Source organism: Lichenostomus cassidix, chromosome 6 (genome assembly GCF_008360975.1).
Source record: "Lichenostomus cassidix isolate B80296 chromosome 6, HeHo_3.0, whole genome shotgun sequence".
NCBI lineage: Eukaryota > Metazoa > Chordata > Aves > Passeriformes > Meliphagidae > Lichenostomus > Lichenostomus cassidix.
This window is the reverse complement of record NC_139487.1, coordinates 852,186-875,158: the sequence shown is the minus strand read 5'-3', so window position 1 is coordinate 875,158 and position 22,973 is coordinate 852,186. Positions and strand designations below refer to the sequence as shown.

General features: G+C 51.0%; 1 protein-coding gene across 2 annotated transcripts in view; it reads right to left on the bottom strand.

Annotated features, from left to right (window-relative positions):
• Nucleotides 1-785: 785 nt before the first annotated feature.
• The window catches only part of TCERG1L (transcription elongation regulator 1 like), a 44,382-nt gene continuing 22,194 nt past the window's right edge, over nt 786-22,973 (bottom strand). Inside the window, exons 5-13 of one of the 2 annotated variants that reach the window (XM_085064574.1) lie at nt 19,040-19,165; nt 15,253-15,353; nt 14,161-14,249; nt 12,043-12,197; nt 9,391-9,457; nt 8,487-8,625; nt 4,560-4,649; nt 2,911-3,029; nt 786-1,694 (exon numbers count right to left, since the gene is read on the bottom strand). In XM_085064574.1, coding sequence (XP_084920700.1) covers nt 1,538-1,694; nt 2,911-3,029; nt 4,560-4,649; nt 8,487-8,625; nt 9,391-9,457; nt 12,043-12,197; nt 14,161-14,249; nt 15,253-15,353; nt 19,040-19,165 — 1,043 coding nt within the window. In that variant the 3' untranslated portion in view covers nt 786-1,537. Of the gene's footprint in view, nt 1,695-2,910; nt 3,030-4,559; nt 4,650-8,486; nt 8,626-9,390; nt 9,461-12,042; nt 12,198-14,160; nt 14,250-15,252; nt 15,354-19,039; nt 19,166-22,973 lie in introns of both variants that reach the window. The other variant, XM_085064573.1, reaches the window with a different exon arrangement.

The following is a 22,973-nucleotide window of genomic DNA, read 5'->3' as shown; positions in this document are numbered from 1 at the left end:
CCAAGGCCTGGATCAGCCTTTTTCCTTCTCCCTCCTCACCCTCACAGCCAAAATTCCTTCCCAAAATCCCGCTAACCCTGCTCTCCGGCACTGGGAAGCCACTCGCTGTGTCCTGCACTCGGAATTATTCCGAGTTCATCTTTCCCAAAGTAGTAGGAAGTTCCTTTATCTCCTTGACTATAAAATTATTCAGCACACATTTAAATAAAAATGACAGTGAGTTAGAGAAATCCTCCCCCTCACTGCAGGCAAACAGAAATCGATTGATTTAAGGAGCAAGATCTTAAAATTTAGGTCACCTGAGAAAAAAATTCCAACCACTGAGCAACCCATGGAAAACACAGAGCAACCCGTGGAAAACAAGTATCTTTAGAGCACCATGAAGGCAGAGATATCCTGATGCTCAATGGTTTTCCCCAGCTGTGACATCCTACCTGTGTAGCCAGAGTGACTTTTGCTCCCAATATCCTCGGATTTCCGATGGATCTCACCGGGATTTTCACACAAACAGCTGCTGGCAGGAGCCTCCTCTGGTTTTCCAGAGAGAAAATCACAAGCCCTGTGCTGTTTTACCCATTTTTTCACAAAATTCCAGAATACCCTGAGCTGGAAGGAACCCCCAAGGATCAGCCAGCCCAGCTCCTGGCCCCACAGACACCCCAACATTCCCACCCTGTCCCTCACAGCATTTCCCAAACACTTGCCGAGCTCTGGCAAAAAAAAAAAAAAAATTCAAAAAGTTCTGCCCCTGAAATCCCCCTGCAAACAAAGCTTGGCAATGCCTCTTAAATAGAAAAGTTAAATATTTATTTATACAAATAGGATGAGAAAAATCTCATGCAGACTCTTCACGCACAGGAACAGAACCCAACTCCGACCGGGATGGCTTGACCAAAGGACTGGGGCTGGATGGCCGAGGGGAGCGACCCTGGAGCTCTGGACCAGAGAGTTCTCCATGGAACAAGATTCTCACACTCTTCACCAAGGTTTACAATGAATAGCTGATCACTACTACTCAGAGCACTGGACAGACGGATGAGCAGCGGGCGAGGATCCTGCAGACCACCAGACCCCACTCTGGGTGGAAATGCAGAGTTGCCAAAAGGTTGCTTGAGATAATTCCCCTAAAAGGATGGAAAATGCCTGGAGATTGCTCTGGATGGCATCTGCTTCTGCTTAATTATAAATCTGCATTGGATTCATAACTTGTGTATATTACAAGTAATTTGCATAATTAAAACAATTAAGGGATCCACATATCATGGCAATTAGAAATGCATCAAACTCTGGATGTTGTACAAAAGAGAGCTTCAATATGAAACATTAATTCTTTGAGAACAAAATATCCTTCCCATTCCTGCAGCACAGCCTTCCCAAATCCCGTGGACCATCCATAAATTCCGTCTTGAGGCGGTTTGCCCTCAGGATTCACCACTCCTGGTGGTGCTGTTGGACCCCAAACTCTTCATCCTTCCTCGGAATCCCTTCCTGCAGCCACAGCCCGAATTCACGTCCTCGTTGCCACCTCCAGCTGCTCTTATCTCATCTTCCGTAGCCTTATCCTGTTCTCCTTGTCCCTCTTCTTGAGAAGGAGGATGAACTGGTTGAAGAAATGCTCCTGGTCCTTCTTCTTCTGCACCAGGCGGAAGCGCTGGTCCCTGCCGTGCTTCTCCGCAAACTCCTTGAAGGTTGTCCTGGGGAACAGGGAATTCGGGAAATGGGATGACTTTGGGGTTTGGAAAGGGGGAGAGGAGGATGCTGAGCCATCAGCTCACAGCCATTACTCGTTTGGAGTTTGGATTTCAGCTGCAGGGTATTTGGTGTTTCCACTCTCCTACCTTCACTGCCATTCACAGCTCCTTCCCCAAGGCGACTCTTTGCTTTTTATTGGAAATATTTGGGGTTTATTTCTCTCACCATGTGCCTAAATCAAGGCAGGGAAAGGAGCCTCCTGGATGCTCTGGTGGCACAGTCAGCTCCCAAACCCATCTAGGGGTGAAATGCTGCCTGGCCTCTGGGCTTTTCCCTTGGGAATGGGAATATCAGTGCTGGAGTGTCAGTGTTTGGGTGGGATGTTAGCCCAGAGTATTCCCAGTTTTGTTGTAAAATATTTCTAGTAATTACAATTATTACAGCCCAGTGTGCTGTTTGTATCTGTGTGCCAACACGGGCTGAGCTGAATAATTACTGCATGTTTTAGTGGAGAAAAGTCTCATTTCTTTGTTCCAACAATTTAACAGTATTTATCGTATAAACCCTCTTATTTTCACATAATTTACAAATGAGAAAGACCTGCCCTGAGCACTGCCACTGTGTGAGTCTGGATCCATCACTTGCAAAACAAAGTACAAAATAAACTGTGCCTTGTATGGTGTATTTTAATTTAATAAGAGTTGGAGAATCACAGAAGGGTTTGGGTTGGGAGAACCTCAGAGATCATCTTGTCCCAACCTCCTGCCGTGGGCAGGGACACATTCCATGGATTTAATGGCATGGCATTCACAGGAACTTTGTGAAATCATATTTCTCCTGCACCAAACCCCAAGCCTAAACACAATTTGTGGCTAATGACACCTGCATGTGCAATAGAAATGAGATTGAACATCGTGGCACTGATTTTACAGGAGTAATGTGTGTTCCCTGATCACAGCACGCACAGGAATGTGCAATAAATGTGGTGTGCAAGGAATTGCACATCCTGAGAGGGAAAGGGGCAGAAAGAGAGAGAGAGGGACAGAGAAATGGAACAATTCCTCACCCAGGAATACAAAATATTGCAAAATGCCAGGGCAGAAATGCCATCCCAGCACTGGAACAGAGATATTCCACTGGCTAGGAAGTGTTCTGGGATAAAACTTTCACCCTAAATGGCAAAGCTGAGCTTCCCAACCTTCCCGAGGCAATGCCCACCTGGGGGATAACTTGGATTCTTCCAGAAGCTTTTTGAACTCTTCCTTGGCCAACAGCAGCTTGTTCTTCTTCTCTTTGTACTCCTCCCTGATGCGAGTCTTGACGAACTGCTCAAAAATCTTGTTAGGGAGAGACACAGACGAGGAGGTATTGAGAAACAACAAATAAGGAGTTATTGGCAAATGACAAATAAGGAGTTATTGACAAATAAAAATTTTTTATTTGTTATTAACAAATAACAAGTTATTAACCAATAACAAATAATAATATTCTGCCAAGCCCAGGGTCTGCAGTTCTCCCCATGGATGGAGAATTGTTTTCATTCCATCACCTCCACGGGCTGCCTGTCCTGGCTGGAATTGGGGATTTCATTAAAAACGAGCAGTGTTTGTGTTAATCACAGAACCTACACTGCTTTGGGCTGGGAGGACCTTAAATCCCCCCAGTTCCACCCCTGCCATGGCTCACTGCTGCTCCAAGGCTGATAAAATAATTCCATCATTTCCCAAAAACACGTCAGATTGACTCCTCATGGTCCAGGTGTTGTCCTTGCTGGTTCCCTGAAATAAATCCCAAACTCCCTATTCAGGCTCTTTAGCAGCACTTTCCATCCTGCCAGCTCCTCATACATTTTCATTCCTGTATTTTCTTATTATTTTGTTTCAGGTTTTTTTATTTTTTTCCTTAGGAGAGAAAATATTGGGAAGGGAGTAAATGAAGATGTATGTGAGCAGTCCTCGGGTAAATACCTACAGGAAGCTCTCTGGAGAGCCATGGCACAATATGGAATAAGTTCATTTTTCATCCTGTTTCTTTAAAAAATGGACAATTCCACATTCGAAATGATTCCCTTTTGCAGGATGACAAAAGACTTTCAAGGGAGAGAAATAACCACAGACCAGCAGTGTTCACCTTCTCTGCACCTCTCCTGAATGTTTTAGACTCATCTGCAGATTTTGGGATCCCTGGTGATAATTAACACCCAAATTATCAAGGCAGCAAAGCTCCACACCCCTTTGGAGCTCCCCAGAAAAACCCAACCCTTGCAAAGATCCCCAGAGTGCTCTGCCCAGTGGGCTCTGTTCTTGCAAACCACAGCAGCAAACCCTGCCAGACTCCTGGGAATTGTCCTGAAAATAAGAATTCAGCAATATTGCAACAATTTAATGCAATACTGCAATAATTCAATGCAATGCTGCGATAATTCAATGCAATGCTGCGATAATTCAATGCAATGCTGCAATAATTCAATGCAATATTGCAACAATTCAATGCAATACTGCAATCATTTAGGGTGGAACCATTTTCCCCCCATACCCAAGTTTCCCATTGTCCCTGCAGCCCCCAGGCTGGAGGATCTCCTTGGGATCAAACCTCCTTGTGGCACTGCCTGTCCAAGGGGACAGCACTGGGAATTCCAGGATTTCCTGAGTGGGAAGGAACCCACAGGGATCCTGGAGTGCAATTCCCACTCCTAAATTTCTATTCCTATTCCAAAAATCCCACCCAGAGCCTGCTGAGCATCACCCCCACTGGGCAGAGCCAAACCTAGGAGTCTCCGCAGGTAAATCCGGATTTTCGGGAATTCTCAGATGCTCCCGGGAGGATCCTGGTGAGTTTGGGAGGTGCTGCTGGGCAGCCCTGCTCACCTGCTTGCGCTCCTCGGGGTTCAGCAGCAGGTAGCGAGGGTCAAACACCATCTTGTGCAGCTCCTTCTCCCACGTGGAGAACGCTGACACCTGCGGGACAGACAGACAGACAGTGCTGACACCCGCGGGACAGACAGACAGACAGACAGTGCTGACACCTGCGGGACAGACAGACAGACAGACAGAACGCTGACACCTGCGGGACAGACAGACAGACAGAGAGCACTGACACCTGCGGGACAGACAGACAGACAACGCTGACACCTGCGGGACAGACAGACAGACAGACAGTGCTGACACCTGCGGGACAGACAGACAGACAGACAGTGCTGACACCTGCGGGACAGACAGACAGACAGTGCTGACACCTGCGGGACAGACAGACAGACAGAACTCTGACACCTGCGGGACAGACAGACAGACAGACAGAATGCTGACACCTGCGGGACAGACAGACAGACAGAATGCTGACACCTGCGGGACAGACAGACAGACAGACAGAATGCTGACACCTGCGGGACAGACAGACAGACAACGCTGACACCTGCGGGACAGACAGACAGACAGAATGCTGACACCTGCGGGACAGACAGACAGACAGACAGAACTCTGACACCTGCGGGACAGACAGACAGACAGACAGACAGAGATCACTGACACCTGTGGGACAGACAGACAGACAGACAGACAGAGATCACTGACACCTGTGGGACAGACAGACAGACAGAGAGCGCTGACACCTGCGGGACAGACAGACAGACAGACAGTGCTGACACCTGCGGGACAGACAGACAGACAGACAGAGAGCGCTGACACCTGCGGGACAGACAGACAGACAGACAGACAGTGCTGACACCCGTGGGACAGACAGACAGACAGAGAACGCTGACACCTGCGGGACAGACAGACAGACAGACAGTGCTGACACCTGCGGGACAGACAGACAGACAGACAGTGCTGACACCCGCGGGACAGACAGACAGACAGACAGAGCGCTGACACCTGCGGGACAGACAGACAGACAGACAGACAGTGCTGACACCTGCGGGACAGACAGAGCCTTAGGGGTTGGTGGGTCTGGGGGAGAAGGAAATGTTCTGGGGTTGAGCCAAAGAGGAGCTCAGAGAGCTGAGGAACTCGGGATTCTCAGAGATGCTGCAGTTGGATTGGAATGTCTCTGGCAGAGCTCTGGCTGTTCCCACAGCCCCAGGGTTGGTTTGCTCCAGGACACCTCAGTGTTCTCCCCACGTTTGGGGTGAGGAGAATCCCCAGCAGGAAGGAAATTTTAATTTAATCCCAAAATCACAGAAGGGTTTGGGTTGGGAGAACCTCAGAGATCATCTTGTCCCAACCTGCTGCCGTGGGCAGGGACACATTCCACGGATTTAATGGCATGGCATTCACAGGAACTTTGTGAAATCGTGTTTCTCCTGCACCAAACCCCAAGCCTAAACACAATTTATGGCTAATGACACCTGCATGTGCAATAGAAATGCACGTGCATGTTTGTGGGGCTGTTGGTGCCACAGGAGCACCAATTCCTGTCAAAGGAATAATTCAATTTAACTCCAGAACTGGAACTGTGACCCAGCTGAGGCACACGGGGAGAACTGGCAGTGAACATCTCCAAAGCCACCTGGGATGGGAATATCACATCCTGCAGAGGTTCTTCCAGCTCCAGGGAATCATGGAATTCTTAATTTGGGTTGGAAAGGACCTTAAAGAGCACCCAGACCAATTCCCTGCCTGGGCAGTGACAATTCCAACTATTCCAGAACCTTCTACAACATCCCTGGTAATTTGCTGGCTACAGAAAAATCCGAAGGAAATAAAATATTCTAATCACTCCATCTAATTACAAAAGAGTAAATTCACTAAAAAAAAAAAACAAACCAAGGACAAGAAGCATAATTAAACAGAGTAATTAACACTCCAGCAGGAAAGCTCTGATGAAGCAAAGTGGTTTTAAATGGACTCGTTTTCCTCTCAGAGTGGTTTGAGATTGGGGAATGAGAAGCTCAGGCTGCCTTTGGGGATGTGAGGCCGTTGGGAAATGCAAAGTTCAGATTGCCTTTGGGGACTTGAGGCCATGAGCATTAAATTTGCCTCTTCCTCTCAGAATTTTGTGGAAACTTTGAAACTTCCAGAAGAATATCCAGATCCCATTTGGACACAAGGAAAACTTGCCCCAGACTTCAGAATGAAGAGTGTCTTGGAGCTCCCCCAAAACCCCAGCTATTTTTAAAATGGTACAATAAATATTCCTCTGTTGCCATAATTTCTGTAGGAAGCTGCAGAGCTCTGCTGGCAAACTCCATCTGCTCCCAGCTCTTTGTGATTCCATCCAGGAACTCCTCGAGGAACAGCACCACGAGGAGGAAAGGGCAGGGTTTGGGCATTAAATATTCAGATTAAAGTGGCACTGAGGGTCTCCCTGTGCTTCAGTCGTGGCCAGCAGCTGGTGCTGAGCTGGACACTTCAAAAACACTCAGGGCAAAAGCCAAATAACCTCTCCTCTCCCCATTTGTAAACAACAGCAGAGCCAAACAGTAAATGCCCCAAATTTCTCCATTCTAGGAGCAAATCTTCCATAGAAACACCTGAGGATCCTATCCTGAGCATCCCTAATCCTCCCAAATATTGACTTATTGCCCCCCGAGTTCAAACCTGCCAGCCAAGCCTCCTCCCAGGGCTCATTTATGGCCCTTCTGCCTTTCTGAAGCATAAATAACAAGATGTATTAATAAAGCAGCTCTGGCGTGGAGATAATTCACTGCAGAGCTGCTGAAGCTCTAATTATCCCCCTTTAAAGCCTGCTGATTACTGGGATAAATTTTATAGGCTTTACTGCCTGACAACAGCCACCTTGGGCTTTATTTCCTCGCAGGGATGACGTTCCCTTTATGGAACCCACATGGCAGAGTGGAGAGGAGGACAATCTGCACCCACTGCTGCCTGCCCACCTCCCTGTCCCCACTCAGCCCAAACCCGGAGAGTTCCCTGTTCCTGCAGCTCAGCCTCAGCTGGGAACTTCTCCAGAACATCCTTCCCAGGGATTGGGATCAGCACTGATGGCTTTGTGCTGTCAGAGGGGGTTTGGATGGGATTTGGGAGGGATTGTTCCCTGGGAGGGTGGGAGGGATGGGATGGAATTCCCAGAGAAGCTGTGGATCCCTGGATCCCTGGAATGCCCAAGGCCAGGCTGGAGCACCTGGGACAGTGGGAGGTGTCCCTGCCATGGCACTGGATGGGCTTTGAGGTCCTTTCCAACCCAAACCATGCTGGGATTCCACAATTCCATGATTTAGTGGGTGAAATTGGCTCCCCACGGCTGGAATCCTTGGGATTTGTGCTGATGGACACTCAGGATCTCCCAGTACAGCTCCTGGTGGGTGAGGAGCTGAGCAGGACACATCTGTGCTCTCTGGGGCTCCTGTGGGATCCCTGGGATGGACAGTGCCACAGTGTCACAGTGTCACAGCCCCATGTCCTGCTGAGCCCCTGGCTGTGCCTCTGGATATCCCTGGGGCTCTCTGGGAATTTCTCTGGAAAGAGCTCTCAGTTCCCACGGGTGGCAGTGGGGAAAAGCCACTGAAAGTGCCCCAAAAAGAGAAACCTCATCCCTGATCCCTCCTTGGCTGCTGAGCCAGAGCTCCCATTCTGTAATTCCTTATCCCCTCTCCAGCAGCATGTCCTGGGAATATCCCATTCCTTACCCCTCTATAGTTCATATACTGGGAATATCCCATTCCTTAGTTCCTTACCCCTCTCCAGTTCATATCTCAGTTCATATCCCATTCCTCACCACTCTCCAGTGCATTTCTTGGGAATATCCCATTCCTCACCCCTCTCCAGTTCATTTCCCAGTCCATATCCCATTCCTCACCCCTCTCCAGTGCATTTCCCACTCCATATCCCGTTCCTTACCCCCCTTTCCAGCAGCATGTCCCTGAAGAGTGTGATCCTCTCCTCCAGGGGTGGTGTGACACGAGCAGCAGAGCCTTCCTCCCCTCCCTCCTCAGCCTCAGCCTCAGCCCCGCTGGGGGCAGCCTGGCTCTTTTCTGTTCTTTACAGGGCAAGAGAGAGAGAGGTCAGCAGTGCTTGGATCAGGCTTTGCATCCTCCCTGGAACATTCCAGAAATCCCCCCAGGCAGAGCTGATGGAGCAGGAGCTCCCAGATGGGGAATTCCCCCAGCTGAGTGTCCAGCCTTGGGCTGCAGGGACCCAGCTGACCCCAGAATTCACAGTGACAGCTTCACACAGACCTTGCCAAGGAGGGGACACTGGAAAGGAGTCTTTATCTTCGTGCCAAAAATGACAGGAAATAGTTCCATTCAGCACATCCACAGTAACCCACCACACACCCTGTGCCTGCCCATTCCACCTGGAGTGGATCTGGGGAGGCTGCACACCTCAAAATGGCTTTTTTTCAGCTGTGATTTCAGGAGAATGTGAAGTCTGCATGGTCACAGAGGTCAGTGACAGCAGCACCTCAGGCTCTTCTGAGCCTGCAAAGCTGAGAGCAGGAAAACTGCTGATTTCAGTGCAGGGAAATCTATCCACTGCCTTTGGAATGACTGCTCAGCCTTGGGGTGCTCTTTGTGACCAGTGCAGGGGGAGAGTTACCCAGACAAACATGAGTTATCCACCAAAAATGGATATGTTTCCACAGGAAACAGAGGTGACAGGGACTCCTGGCTCTGAGGAGGACAGGACACCTTGAGAATGGCTCCCATCATTTACCCACAGAATTAAAACTGCATTTAATTTGCCCTTCTTTGCACCAGCCCTTCCCACCATTAGGCAGAGGCAAGGAAAGTTCAGAACTTACTTGTTTCTCTTGGTTTTGATGCTCAGATCGTCGTTTTCATCCCCTGGACAGGAGCTTACACACTTGTCTGCTGCAAGGGAAGAAGTCATTATCAGATTTGAATGAGATAAATGGGAATACAAATTCCTCAAATTGACTTCTCCTCCCTTGTCTCTGCTGCTCAGGTGTTTCCTGGCTTTCACTCCCCACAGAGGGTTTTTAAAATAACAACAGTTTTATAAAACCCTTGGAATTGCCTTCATCCAAATGCAAGTGGCAGCAATAAAGTGACCATTTCCAGTCAGCAAAATGCCTCATTTTTCATTCATGACATGATTGGTTTCAATCTTGTTATTGTTTCACCTGATCCTCCCTCCTGCCTTCCCTTCAGAAATGCAGCTAAAGACATTCCTGCAGGATCATCTCCATGCTGGCAGCCTGAAGGATTCACTGGAGGCAATTCCCAGCAGAGATTCCCTCTTTGCCAGGAATTCCAGCAGCACCAGCAATCCCACACTCCTGAGGCTGCAGAGCAACCCCAAAGCCACATCAGCTCTGCTCTGCTCTGGGTCCTTGAGGGACTCACAGCCTGGATTTCCATCACCCACAGGGGGAACAAATCCTGGATTCTGAAATATTTTCTCTTCCCCTCAGCAGCAGTTCTCCCCAAAATCCCAAAGGAGGTCACATCCCTGCAGTGGCTGCACTGAACAGTCCCAACACACTGCCTGAGAAATATTGATGTGCTGGTTCCAGGGATGGGCATCAGGGGTTTGTCTGAATGCCAGAAGGTCTAAAATATGTGTGGGAATTCAGTAAGTTTAATAATCAGTGGTTTTCAGTTGCAATTCTACCAGCTGTGTCCAAGGCCAGGTTGGACACTGGGCTTTGGTGACACCTGGGACAGTGAAGGTGTCCCTGCCATGACTGGGTGGCACTGGGTGGGATTTGAGGTCATCCCAACCCAAACCATTCCATGGTTTGATGACTCCATGAAGTCCATTTTCTATTAATTAGCTGCATAAACTTCCTCAGCCTGAGCACCCAGACAGATCACTGATCAGCTGAGGGAAGAGGAAGAATTCCAAGCAGATCAATTTGCTCTGGGCCATGGCAGAGCTGCTCCTCCTCTCCAGCCCCACAGGAATGGGATGGACTGTTGGGAATCCATCAGGGAAGAGCCACATCCATCTCCTGGAACAAACACTTGGTGGAGGAGGAGCAGTGAGAAATGAGTAATTTTTCATTTATGCCCAAATTTAAAAGGCACTTGATCCTCCAGCAGAGACAACCCAGAGCACCCCACGAATAACTTCACCTGACTTCTCTTTTTTTTTCTTTTTTTTCAGATGTTTGATTTGCAAATTCCAATTAAAACTCAGCAGCAGCCACTCAGCTAAATAAATGTGGGAAGCATTGCTGGGAACACTGAGCTCGTTGGCTTTATTTATTTACTGGAGATTACAAGCTAAGAGAAGAGGTAACAAATAATCCCCTTCACCTCAGAGTTAATCTACACTAATTATAAACTGCTCCAGCACTGAGCAACCACAAGGCCCAATTATAGCAAAGGAGATGAAGATTGTTTGGCAACAATGAATGTCACAGCCATAAAAAACCCAGAGCATGAATCAAACCCTTGCGGTGGAGATAGTGAATAAAAAGGATGGAACGCAGCAAAAAATAGATTTTTGAAGTGGCACCTATCAGCCCCGACTTTAGACTCTTCTGCTAATTAATGACAGAGCAGGAACAACGATCTGGACCATGAACAATGACCCTCATCTTTGTCCCTGGCCATCTCTTGGCAGGAATTAACTGAGCTTTCAATACATCCTGCAGTAGAAAGCTCTGTTTTTCTCCTCGAGAGTGAATTTCGGCAGATTGGTTTCGGAGGAATTAGACATCCAGCTACAGCCCTTCAAGCCGTGCACCAAAATTATATATAAATGGATATACAAGCGTCTGAGGATGGAAATTCATAGAGAAAAATGTAATTACAGGCTGTGTCGATAAGGACAACACTGACAGAGAGCCCAGCTTTGGAGCTGCTTTTGTGCTGACAGAAAAGCTGATAATGGCTCGCTTTTATCTCCCTGCAGACACGGGGCTCGTTGGTTAATTGGGGGTTGCAGGGCTTCACTGGGGTTTGCAGGGGTTCATTGGGATTTGCAGTGATGATTTGGGGCTGGAAGCTGTTATTTGGGGTTTGCTGAGGTTATTTGGGGTTTTGCAGTGGTTATTTGGGGTTTTGCAGTGGTTATTTGGGGGTTTACAGTGATTAATTGGGGATTTGCAGTGATGATTTGGAGTTTGCAGTGGTTATTTGGGGTTTGCAGGGGTTATTTGGGGTTTGCAGGGGTTATTTGGGGTTTGCAGGGGTTCATCAGGAGCTGTGCCTATAAATCCAAACCAAAGCCCAGCCTGATGAGCTGGAGTTTTGGGAAGGCCAACAATGCCAGGTTAGTTTTTGGAATTTTGGGAAGGCAGACAATGCCAGGTTAGTTACTGGAGTTTTGATTGGAGTTTTGGGAAGGCAAACACTGCCAAGCTGAGTTACTGGAATTTCGGGAAGGCAAACAGTCCCAGGTTAGTTACTGGAGTTTTGGGAAGGCAGACAACCCCAGGTTAGTTTTTGGAATTTCGGGAAGGCAAACAGTCCCAGTTAGTTACTTGCTGCCGCCTCCAGCTTGCGCTTGTGCGGAGGGTCATCCAGGAGGCGCTTGATGTCGCCGCGGTGCCGCAGGTCCAGCGGCCGCTCCCACACCGACAGCTGCATGCTGGGGTTGAAGAAGAACACGCGGTCATCGCCGGTCCAGACCACACACCTGCCGGGAGAAACCGGCCTGAGAGAGAGTCCCTGAGAAATGAACCCCGAGGGGCACCCAGCCCTGCCTGCCCTGCCCAGGGACAACCTGGGGACACCCAGCCCTGCCTGGGGACACCCTGGGGACACCCAGCCCTGCCTGCCCTGCCTGGGGACACCCTGGGGACACCCTGGGGACACCCAGCCCTGCCTGCCCTGCCCAGTGACACCCTGGGGACACCCAGCCCTGCCTGCCCTGCCCGGGGACACCCTGGGGACACCCAGCCCTGCCTGCCCTGGCACCCAGCACCCCGGGCAGGGAGCTCTGTCCTCATCAACCCCTGGGCACACAAAGGGCTGAAACAGCCCAAAAGCAGCAGGTGGAACAGTCCAGGAAGGAAAACCAGCCAGGTGAGGAGAAGGACGAGGTGCTCCCAGGAGGAGCAGCTCCAGGAGAAGACATTGCAGGTTCCACGGCTGAGAGCAGCCAGGGGCAGCCAGGAGCTGGGGCTGTGGGGTGAGTGACCATTGCCATGGTGCCATGGGCTGGCAGGGGGACATGGGAGGTAGCCTGCTGTGCTGGGGGCCAAGGGTGTGACCACAGCATCCCAATGCCATCCCAATGCCATCCCAATGCCATCCCAATGCCATCCCTGTGCCATCCCAATGGCATCCCAATGTCATCCCAGTGCCATTCCCAATGACATTCTTGTACCATCCCCATGCCATCCCCATGCCATCCCAATGGTGTCCCATCCATCTCCCACCTGCTCTGACAGGTCCCCCCTCTGTCCCAAATCTCTGGGATGGTTTTTCAGGGCTCTGTTTGGGATTTGTCAAACGTGCCAAGCCCTGCAGCAGCCGCAGGAAAACATGCACGGCAGCAGTTCAGCTGCTTGTCCTGACATTCATTTGGAATCAGCCAAAATAATATGAAAATAAGTATGGCTCCGTCCTTAATAGACATTCCAAAACCTGGAGATGTTCGTCCCTAAATTTGTATGTAAATAAACAAACAGCATTTCCATCCCAGGCAGTGCTCCCTGCATCACAATGAGAACTGAACCCACTCTGACTGAGACTCAAAAACTGCTGAGAGGGAAATGCTGCTGCCTCTGGAGCAAAAATACCTGGAAGGAACAAATCTTGTCATTAGAAGCTCTGATGCTTAATTGTTATTAAAAAGGAGTAAAGCTGGGTTTAAAAGGGTTTGGTCTGGTAAAAGACTGGAAATGGGAAAACTGCTCCCTCACTGCAGGGTGTTGCCATAAAATAACCCAACACACCCTGTGTAGGGCAGGGAGGATCCCAGAAAATTGGCTGTACAAACCCGTGGAAGTTTTGGCATCCTGGATTCGGTGACATGCACATGATCAATATCTTTAATAACCTTTCTACCATATTCTGTAACTATATATAATATACAGTCCACATGCTATAGATATAAATACTTTGTGTTTCTTCCCATGCACAATGGATCATCCCTAAGTACAAACTAATTACCATGTGGGTAAAGGAAACAAAAATCCTTCTATCAAGCACTCAGGCCAGAAAGTGCAGAACAGTTTATCTCTTTAAAAAAGTCCCAAAACTTGACCTAGCTCCTGTTGTCACCTGACTGGGAACAAGGTCAGGGCATGTGGACCATGAGACACAACCTGCAGAGCACCAGCTGTGCCAGGCAGGGAGAGCCACCAGAAACTACTGGGGGAGAGAGGATGAGCCCTAAAAACCAACAGCATCCCTTATAAATCCTCCTCTCTGCTCCATCCAAGCAGAATTCCTTGTCCATCCTGTTCCTCTCTCTGCTCCATCCAAGCAGCCCCCAGGCTGGGACACAGCGAGCTCCCAGGGCTGTGGCTGCTCGTGGCTCCTTCCCACATGCTCCCCATGACTGATGAGGAAAAGCTCTGCCAGAAGCTGGAAGGCACGTTGGGAAGGGAATGCCTGGGGATGGCCTGGCAGCTGCCAGGGCTGCTCCTTACCAGGGGGATCCTGGCACTGGGGTGGATGCCACAGGCTTGTTCCCGCGGGGAGGGCTGGCAGCCTCAGCCAGGAGCTTGAAGGAGTGATCCTGGGGAGACACAGGGAACAGTCAGCAAACACAGCTGGCTTTGGGGGACAAACACCCTCGGCATGGAGGGGTTACCCTCATGGGCAGAGTTCCAGGAGGGGCTTTATGGACACCCAGCTGCCTCTGGAACAGCCCAGAAACACAGGAAGGGATAAAACACCTCCCAGCTGGAGCAGGGTGAGGGGAAAAGCAGCCAACATGACCTGTGCACACCAAGAGATCCCCTGGGAGAGCAGGGGAGGGATAATTCCGTGTGGCACCAAGGAGGGCAAAGAGGAGCCCAGGGAGCAGCAGGTTCTGCCAGCTCTGCTCCTTCCAGCAGCTCCTCAGGGACTGCTCAGGGACATCTCACAGAGGGATTGTCCCCAAACTGCACCTCTGTCTGCAGCAAACTGTAAATAACATTTGGAGCTGCTGGAGAGAGTCCAGAGGAGGCCATGGAGTGATCCCAGGGCTGGAGCTGCTCCAGAGCCAGGCTGGGAGAGCTGGGGGTGTTCACTGGGGAAGGGAAGGATCCAGGGAGAGCTCAGAGCTCCTGCCAGGGCCTGAAGGAGCTCCAGGAGAGCTGGAGAGGGACTGGGGACAAGGATAGAGGGACAGGACACAGGGAATGGCTTCCTACTGCCAGAGGGCAGGGATGGATGGGATATTGGGGAGGAATTGTTCCCTGGGAGGGTGGGGAGGGATGGGATGGAATTCCCAGAGCAGCTGTGGTGCCCCTGGATCCCTGGCAGTGTCCAAGGCCAGGCTGGACATTGGGGTTGGAGCAGCCTGGGACAGTGGGAGGTGTCCCTGCCATGGCTGGGTGGCACTGGGTGGGATTGAGGTCCCTCCCAACCCAAACCTTCTGGGATTCCCTGGGGAGCAGATCAGCCCTGATGTTCTCCCCTGATCCACTGACAGGGACAGAGCTCCTGCACAGCTCCAGAAGAAATGAAATCCACAGCTCTTTCAAATGCAGGGCAGGGGAGGATCCCGAGTTCAGCACGGCTGCAGCACAGACCTTGTCCCTGTCACTGTCACTGCCTGCAGGGACACTCTTCCTCTCGGTGTGCAGGAGCAGCGCTGGGGCGCAGGAGGCTCTGCTCGAGTCCTTGCCATGATCTGTGAGGGGAAAGGATTCCTTTGTCATGTGCAAGAAACAAACCACACAACCTACAACTGGGCAAGGAACCCCAAACTGCTGCCTGAGGCCTCCTCTGCCTCCTTTATCCACACCCAGCCCTCGTGCCCAGGATGTGTCCTTTCCTTCCTTCCTTCCATCCATCCATCCATCCATCCATCCTCTCTGTAACCCTCCTGGGAATCCCCATGGAATGCTGGATTGATTTCCACTGGCAGCAGGGAAAGAACATTTCCCTGTCCCTCCCAGACAGCTGGCTCCATCCTGAAACCCAAACCCTGGAGCTGCTGCTGCCTACAGAAAGTGTGTGTGGATAACAGAGAGGCCTTGAGGGACTGCAGGTGAGAGACAGAGACCCAGCCGTGCCAAAAAAGGAGCTTGCAGGGGAAGACATATTAATAAAGATTGTGTTTTCTAAATTTGGGGGTTTTTTGGGATATAGGATATATGGGATATAGGATATGGGATATGGGATACACTTCCAGCCTAAACCAGTGTAGGATTCTGTGGTTCTCTGGGGCAGATTCACCTCAAAACGCTACTCCACTAATTTAAAACTTACTCAGGGTGCACAAAACAAGCTCCCATTTTGCCTCTGCTTGCCTTGGAATATCTCAGAATGATAAAACATCAAATCCATGGCGTTTGGCTCAGAAGATGATTTGCTCCCTTTTTATGGGCAGCAAAAAAGAAGATTTACAAGCCAGAGCCATTAATTTCCACATTAAAGGAGGCAGGAGCAGGGAGCAGCTGATTCACATCAAAAGGGACTCTGAATTTATCTCCCTTCCCTGGGCATCTGTAATCAGGAATCAAAGGTTTCCCTGGCACCTTGGTCCCTGAGCACAGGGGAGTCACTGCAGTGTCACTGTCACCTCAGGCTCCTCCCGGGAAGGACAGCAGGGTGACACAGGGACACTGCCAGCCCCAGCCCTGTGAGCTGCAGTGCCACAGGGAGCCAAACCCCATGGCAGGGGACACCAGCCAGGGCACTGGGGACAGGGGTGTCCCTCACATCCTGGGACATCCAGAGCCACGACTGGGCACCTCACTTGAGTGAAACTCCACCAAAATCCCTTTGTTGTTGTTGTTGTTAAAATTGTGGTTCTTTTCCAGCTGTCATTGCCATGTTGGCTGAAGAGGCAGCCAAGGTATTTCATCTATCTAGAGCCACACAGGCCTGAGGAACAGGAAAAGTGTTCCCAGGCTTTGGAAATTCATTCATGCACATCATGGAATCATGGAATGGTTTGGGTTGGGCTGGAAAGGACATTAAAGCCCACCCAGTGCCACCCAGCCGTGGCAGGGACACCTCCCACTGTCCCAGGCTGCTCCAAGCCCAATGTCCAGCCTGGCCTTGGACACTGCCAGGGATCCAGGGGCACCACAGCTTCTTGGGAATTCCATCCCAGCCAGGAACACCCAGATGTCAACTGGCAGATTTACCCTGAAATAGAAGAGCCCAAAGCACACTGCAGAGCTCTGGTTTGTGCAAAGGAAGCTCCAAGCCATGCTAATTGCCTCAGTCATTAATAAATGAGGATGAGGCTGAGGCTCAGAGCAGGGAGGAGCTGGAGTGGGAGCACAGCCTGGCTCCTCCTGAGCCTCACTCCTGAAGGAGACTCTGTGCTGCAGCACAAGCTCTGTTCCTCTCCTGTGAAAACTCCCTCAGCATCCTCCTGGCAAAGCCAAAGCTCCAGGGAGAGCCTGGGGTGCTGCAGCTCCTGCAGCTCTGCTGGCATTCCCCTGGGGAACACACTGCTGCAGCGTGCTGGGCAGCCAGCAGATAGGAAAGGAGATGGGAATAAAAAAATTCAAAAAAAAGAAAAGAAAATCACAAAGACAGTCCCGAAAGCCCCTGTGCACAGCAGGAGTCACTTGGTTTTACACCTGCAGTTGAGCACTGAATGTTTACCCTCAGTACGATGGAAAGAGGGAAACAATCCGAGGCTGTCTCTCCTCCCCAGGCTCAGCAACCCCAGCCCGGTGAGGCCAGGAGCACTCTGAGGAGGGACAGGGAGCCCCAGAGCCTCTGGGCACGAGGTGATCACTTCCCTCACATTCCCTCTCTGCTCATTAGCTAACCTCTCCCCTCTCCGAAGTGCACACACGAAGCTGCAGCCTGGCAGTGAACCCACCACACCTCGTTCCCCATCCCTTTTTGCCCCAAACTCAGCAGCACAACCAGCCCTGGCGAGCTGCTGCTCGGAGGAGGGAGATGGAGATGAAGGCTCCTGATTGAAGAGGATTCTCCCAGGCTCCAGGCAGCTCCAGGGACATGAATAATTCACAGCATGGCAGGGAAAGGTGAAGCAGCAGAGCTGCCTTGGGTATAGCAGGGAGGATGTTGGGTGTGATCACAAACACCTCATTAAAGCAGAATTAGAGAGGGAGATGGAAGATGGATTGATGCCACAGGGAGCTGTGGGCAAGCCAGAATAAACATTGGTTTGGCAAAAATATGTAGAGGACAAAGCTCCATTAATCTCCAAAAAGTTTAACATTTGGAGGCTAAATACTCCCAAGAATTGGATTTATTATGTGCCCACATCTCCACGCTGTGGGTTTTATCCTCACCCAGAATCTCCACAGGGCAGCTCTGTCTCCTCCCAGCCTCATTGCTCTGGTGTTTGAGCTCAGCCTCAGCCCCTCCTGAGAGATCCTGAGCTCCTCTGCTGCCTCCTCCTCAGTCCCAGGGTGGGATTTTGGTGCCCAGACAGTGGGATTGTGGTGCTGACCCTCAGCCAGTGGGATTGTGGTGCTGACCCTCAGCCAGTGGGATTTCAGTGCTGACCCTCAGCCAGTGGGATTGTGGTGCTGACCCTCAGCCAGTGGGATTTCGGTGCTGACCCTCAGCCAGGCCCATGCCCTGCCCAGCCAGTGGGATCCACCTTCCCCTCCCCACTGCTCCAGGGACACAAATCCCACTCCAGCTCCTGCCTTCCCGAGCTGTTTACCCCTTTATCAGGTGTTTGCTGCTCTGATAGTCCTGCTGTGTCTCCCAGAGCTCCTTTCCTTTCTGGAAAGAATTCCTTTCTGGAATTCCCAGAGAATTCCAGGACAATTCTCCTTCTGCCACAATCCCTTCCTGTTCTTGTTCAGGGGTTTGCAATGGGAACAGGAGAGCAACAAAGAGAAATTCTCTGGTGGAGTGGAGTTTGAGGACAAACTCATCCCATGGTTGGGTTTTCCAGGCACACAGCCAGCACTGCCCAAGAGGTGCTGTTTGCCAGAGCCCTGGAAATCGTGGGTTTGGGCTGGGAGGAACCCTAAAGCTCATCCACTCCCAGCCCTTCCACCATCCCAGGCTGCTCCAAGCCCTGTCCAGCTGGCCTTGGGCACTGCCAGGGATCCAGGCAGAGCCACAGCTCCTCTGGGTGACAAAGTGTCATCCCTGGGGCTGAAGGACATGAGTTATATCTGAACTGATCCCTAGCAATTCCACATAAACACCATTTTTTCCATGGAGCAGTGCTGGGAAGGTTCCCCACGGTGCCTCAAAGGTGACCAGGGTGGCACCAAGTGGCCCCAGGGCAGGCAAAGGCACCGCCAGCCCAACCCCATGACACTTGGGGTGACTCCCTGAGTGCCCCAATCCCTGCAGGCCTGCCTGGAAGGACACAGCACATCCCTCAGCACACAATGAGGTCACACAAACAGGACCCACCTGCTCGAGGCTGCTCCATCAGGTTGGTGGCCATGAAGGTGACAGCTGGTGTGGCCACGGCGGTGACACGAGTGACCTGAGCTGGCACCAAGGGACCCACAGCCGTGTCCAGCCTGGAGGCAGAACCTGCCAGCAAAGCAGAAAGAATGGAATTTTCCCAGTGAACAAAAATGCCTTTACAATTTGCCTTGACAAATGCCTTTGCTCAGCTTTTTCCCCAACCCTTGGCACTGGTGGACATGGTGAGGAGCCTGAAATTCTGCTTTCCACATCCTTGGAAATCACTTCCAGCTGTAAAAAACACAGACATTCCCACACAGCTAATCCAGGGAATAATATTTTAGACAGCAAGAGGGTTTGGGGTTTCTTTGGCTTTTCCAATTAATTGTAATACCAACAAGAAGGAGACTTTAATCCTGTGGATTTCGGAGGTATTGAAGACAGATGAAATTGGTGTTTCATCCTCTCAGCTTGCTGGGGATGTGAACATCCTGCTGTCTACACCAATATCCTTGGAAAAGGTTATGCAGCAATTCTGAGTTTATCCCAAACGGCGTCCATAGAAATAGCAACAAATTCCAAAATGCAAGGGCTGAGCAAGGTGGGCAATCTGCAGTTTTCCCATAAGGCCAATCCTCCAGATGGGATCTGTGCCTCCAGCCAGGCTTGGCCCAGTGCCCTCCTGCTGCTGGACATCCCTGTGGGCACTCTGGGCTCAGGGAGCTCAAACCTCCTGGGCAAGCTCTGGGAAATGCTGATCCCAACCCATCCCAGGCTGAGCTCATGGCACCACCATCTAGGGCAGGTTTGGGGTGAGGATTGGGAAGGAATCCTTCCCTGTAGGGTGGGGAGGGCTGGGATGGAATTCCCAGAGAAGCTGTGGTGCCCCTGGATCCCTGGCAGTGTCCAAGGCCAGGCTGAACATTGGGTTTGGAGCAGCCTGGGACAGTGGGAGGTGTCCCTGCCATGGCACTGGATAAACTTCAATGTGCCTTCCAACCAAACCAGTCTGGGGTTCCATGAATTCTCTGCACCCAGAAGTGGAATAATTTCCCTAACTTGCATAATTATCTCCTGCAGTTCCAGCAGCACTCGAGGCGAGCTCTGCTCATCCCCACCTCGGCTGCTGCCGCCTGCTAAACGTGACTCGCCATGACATCATTTCAGCTGCTTCTTTAGGTTGATTCATTATCCAATCCAGGAACAATATCAGTGCATCTTTTGATGTGATGGAAGCAATTATCCCACGGCTTCCATCCGCATCGGAGTCAAGTATATATAAATATATATTTATATACACATATATATGCATTTCATACATGCAGATCGAGTTCAACTGCTTATTTTAATTATAACTGCAGCTCACCAAATAAGCTGGAATGATTTAAGGCAATCTTAACCTTTAAGGAATAAATATTTATGCTTTGGAGCTCTTTGTGCTTATAAAGAGCAGTGTTTGCAATGGATGGCTTTGGAATACAAATAAAGGCTGGATGGAGTTGAATGTCACGATGCAATATCAGCCTCTGGTGTGAACTGAGCATAACCCGGGCTGGAATTACACCTCAGTGTGAACCCACACTGCAGTGCTTTATGATTAAATTTAGGCAGATTTTACTGTAAAACAATCCTGGAGGGGAGGGAGGATGGAAATGTCCTTGCCTATGAAGTCTGGATGATTGCAGAGCCAGGGAGGCCTGATGAGCAAATGATGCCTTTGGAGAACATCTCCTGTTCTTGAGCTGATTGCAGGGCACTTCCCAAACAGAGCCACCCACACTGCCACTGCTGCCACAGGGACACTGCAGGGACAGAGCAGACAAGCCAGGAGGGGAAAGGGCATGAGATCTGAACAGATCTACTGCAAATGATCAAATGATGCACTGCCCTGTCTGAGGGAATCCACAGGGCACATCTGGGCTCCTGGAGCTCCACAGCCCAGCTCCTGTGTGTCTCTGGCAGCAAAACCTTCCACAGGGAGGAGGCTCAGCCAGGGGCTGCTGGGGCACTGGAGCCCCAGGGAATGTCCCCTCCCTGCTCCCGGGAAAGGGCAGCTCAGGGACACCAGTCTGGCCGAGCTGGGAACGGGAAAGCCCAGGGTGGACAGGGCTGGAGCAGCCTGGGACAGTGGGAGGTGTCCCTGCCATGTCTGGGGTGGCACTGGATGGGTTTAATGTCCCTCTGAGCCAAACCACCCTCTGACTCAGTGCCTCTGCCTTAACTACCAAATGACCAAAGTGGGATCAAGCAAAGCATTGCTCTGCTAAGGAATCTCTGTAGGAACACAGAGATGGGAGAGGTGAGAGGGACAGGGAGAGCAGGGAATGGAGAGGTGAGAGGGACAGGAGAAGTGAGAGGGACAGGGAGAGCAGGGCGTGGAGAAGCTCAGCCCAGGGGTGAGCAGGGCCAGGAGGAGGCAGGAGGGGAAGGAGCTCCGTGCCCAGCACACATTTATCCCCTGGTCACTCCACTGTCTGTCCCGTTTTCCAGCCCCTCTGCAGCCATCGCTGGCGCTGAGTTCAAGGCACGAGAGGGATCTGGCGCTGGGCTCTTCCCCCAGCTGGTGTGGGATGTGAGAAGTGCCTGCAACCCCAGCTGTGGGATGTGAGAAGTGCCAGCAACCCCAGCTGTGGGATGTGAGAAGTGCCTGCAACCCCAGCTGTGGGATGTGAGAAGTGCCTGCAATCCCAGCTCTGCGCGGGGAGCTCCGGCAGTGAGAATGCCCTGCCCGGTGCTGCAGGGAAACCTCAGCTCCTCAGCAAACCTCAGCTCCTCAGCAAACCTCAGCTCCTCAGCAAACCTCTGCCAGCATTTCCCACTTAACTCATTCCTGCTGCCTCTCCGCATCTCCCGCGGGACTCGGGCTTGAACCGAGAGGAAGAGGCAGGGTAGAGTTCAGGGCTGCTGCCAGAGCAGATAATAACCCTGAGCACCGTGAGATGAGGGTGAGGCAGGTCGGGCAAAAGCATCAGCACAGAGCTGCTGCCCGATGCAAGCCAAGGGCAGCAGGGAAATCCAGCTCTGTGCTGCTGGGGGATGCTCCAGGGGGAAGGGACCAGGATACAGGATGCTTTGGGGAGAAAGGATCACAACAAATCTGTACCTCACCCACTTTTTCACTAGTGGAACATTAATTTGGAGGATCTGCCCCTCCCCAGCCCCAAGGATGCTCAGCCAGGGGGTGACAGTGGCACCAGCTGGGATCAGGGAATCACAGAGTCACCGAGGCTGAAAAAAACCTTTAACCCATCAGGTCCAACCAGCACCACCACCCTAGTCACCACTAAACCATGTCCTCCACAGGACTTCGGAATCCTCCAGAGATGCTGATTCCACCATCCCCTGTTCCAACGAGTCACAGCTCCTCCAATGAAAGAATTTCCTTTCCTAACATCTGATCCAACCTGCTCTGCTCCTCAGGAGATCCCTGCACCCATCCTGGTGCAACCAAATCGTTCCCAGCACCAGGGAGGAGCAGTTTGGAGCATCCTGGGATATAAACAGGCAGTTTAATGGCAAAGAGCAGTGAAATCAGCAACCAGAGCTGCTGTGTCCAAAGCCAGGCCAGAAATACCCCTGTTAATGTTATTATTGCTGCCATAATTCCTGACCCCACAAGTTACTGGAGATCAGGGCAAAGGAACTTGCTGAATTCAGAATCAGCCTGTCCTGATGAGATAATTCAGGGCAGTTCTGCCTACCTGCAAAGGACAAGAGAAGTCTCTTTGCTTGAAGAAAAGGAAGAATTGAGCAGTAATAAAACAAAAAATAAAAATCAACTTCTCACCAAGCAGGCACCTCGTTCACCCCTCAAGGACACACCAGGCTCCTCCTCAAGGCTCTCCTCACTGGGTAAACACAAGGCTGCCCAGAAGCACCTCTGAGAATTTTTCCTCCTTCCTCTGTTTCCTCGCAAGGCCCAGGCAGGTTCATT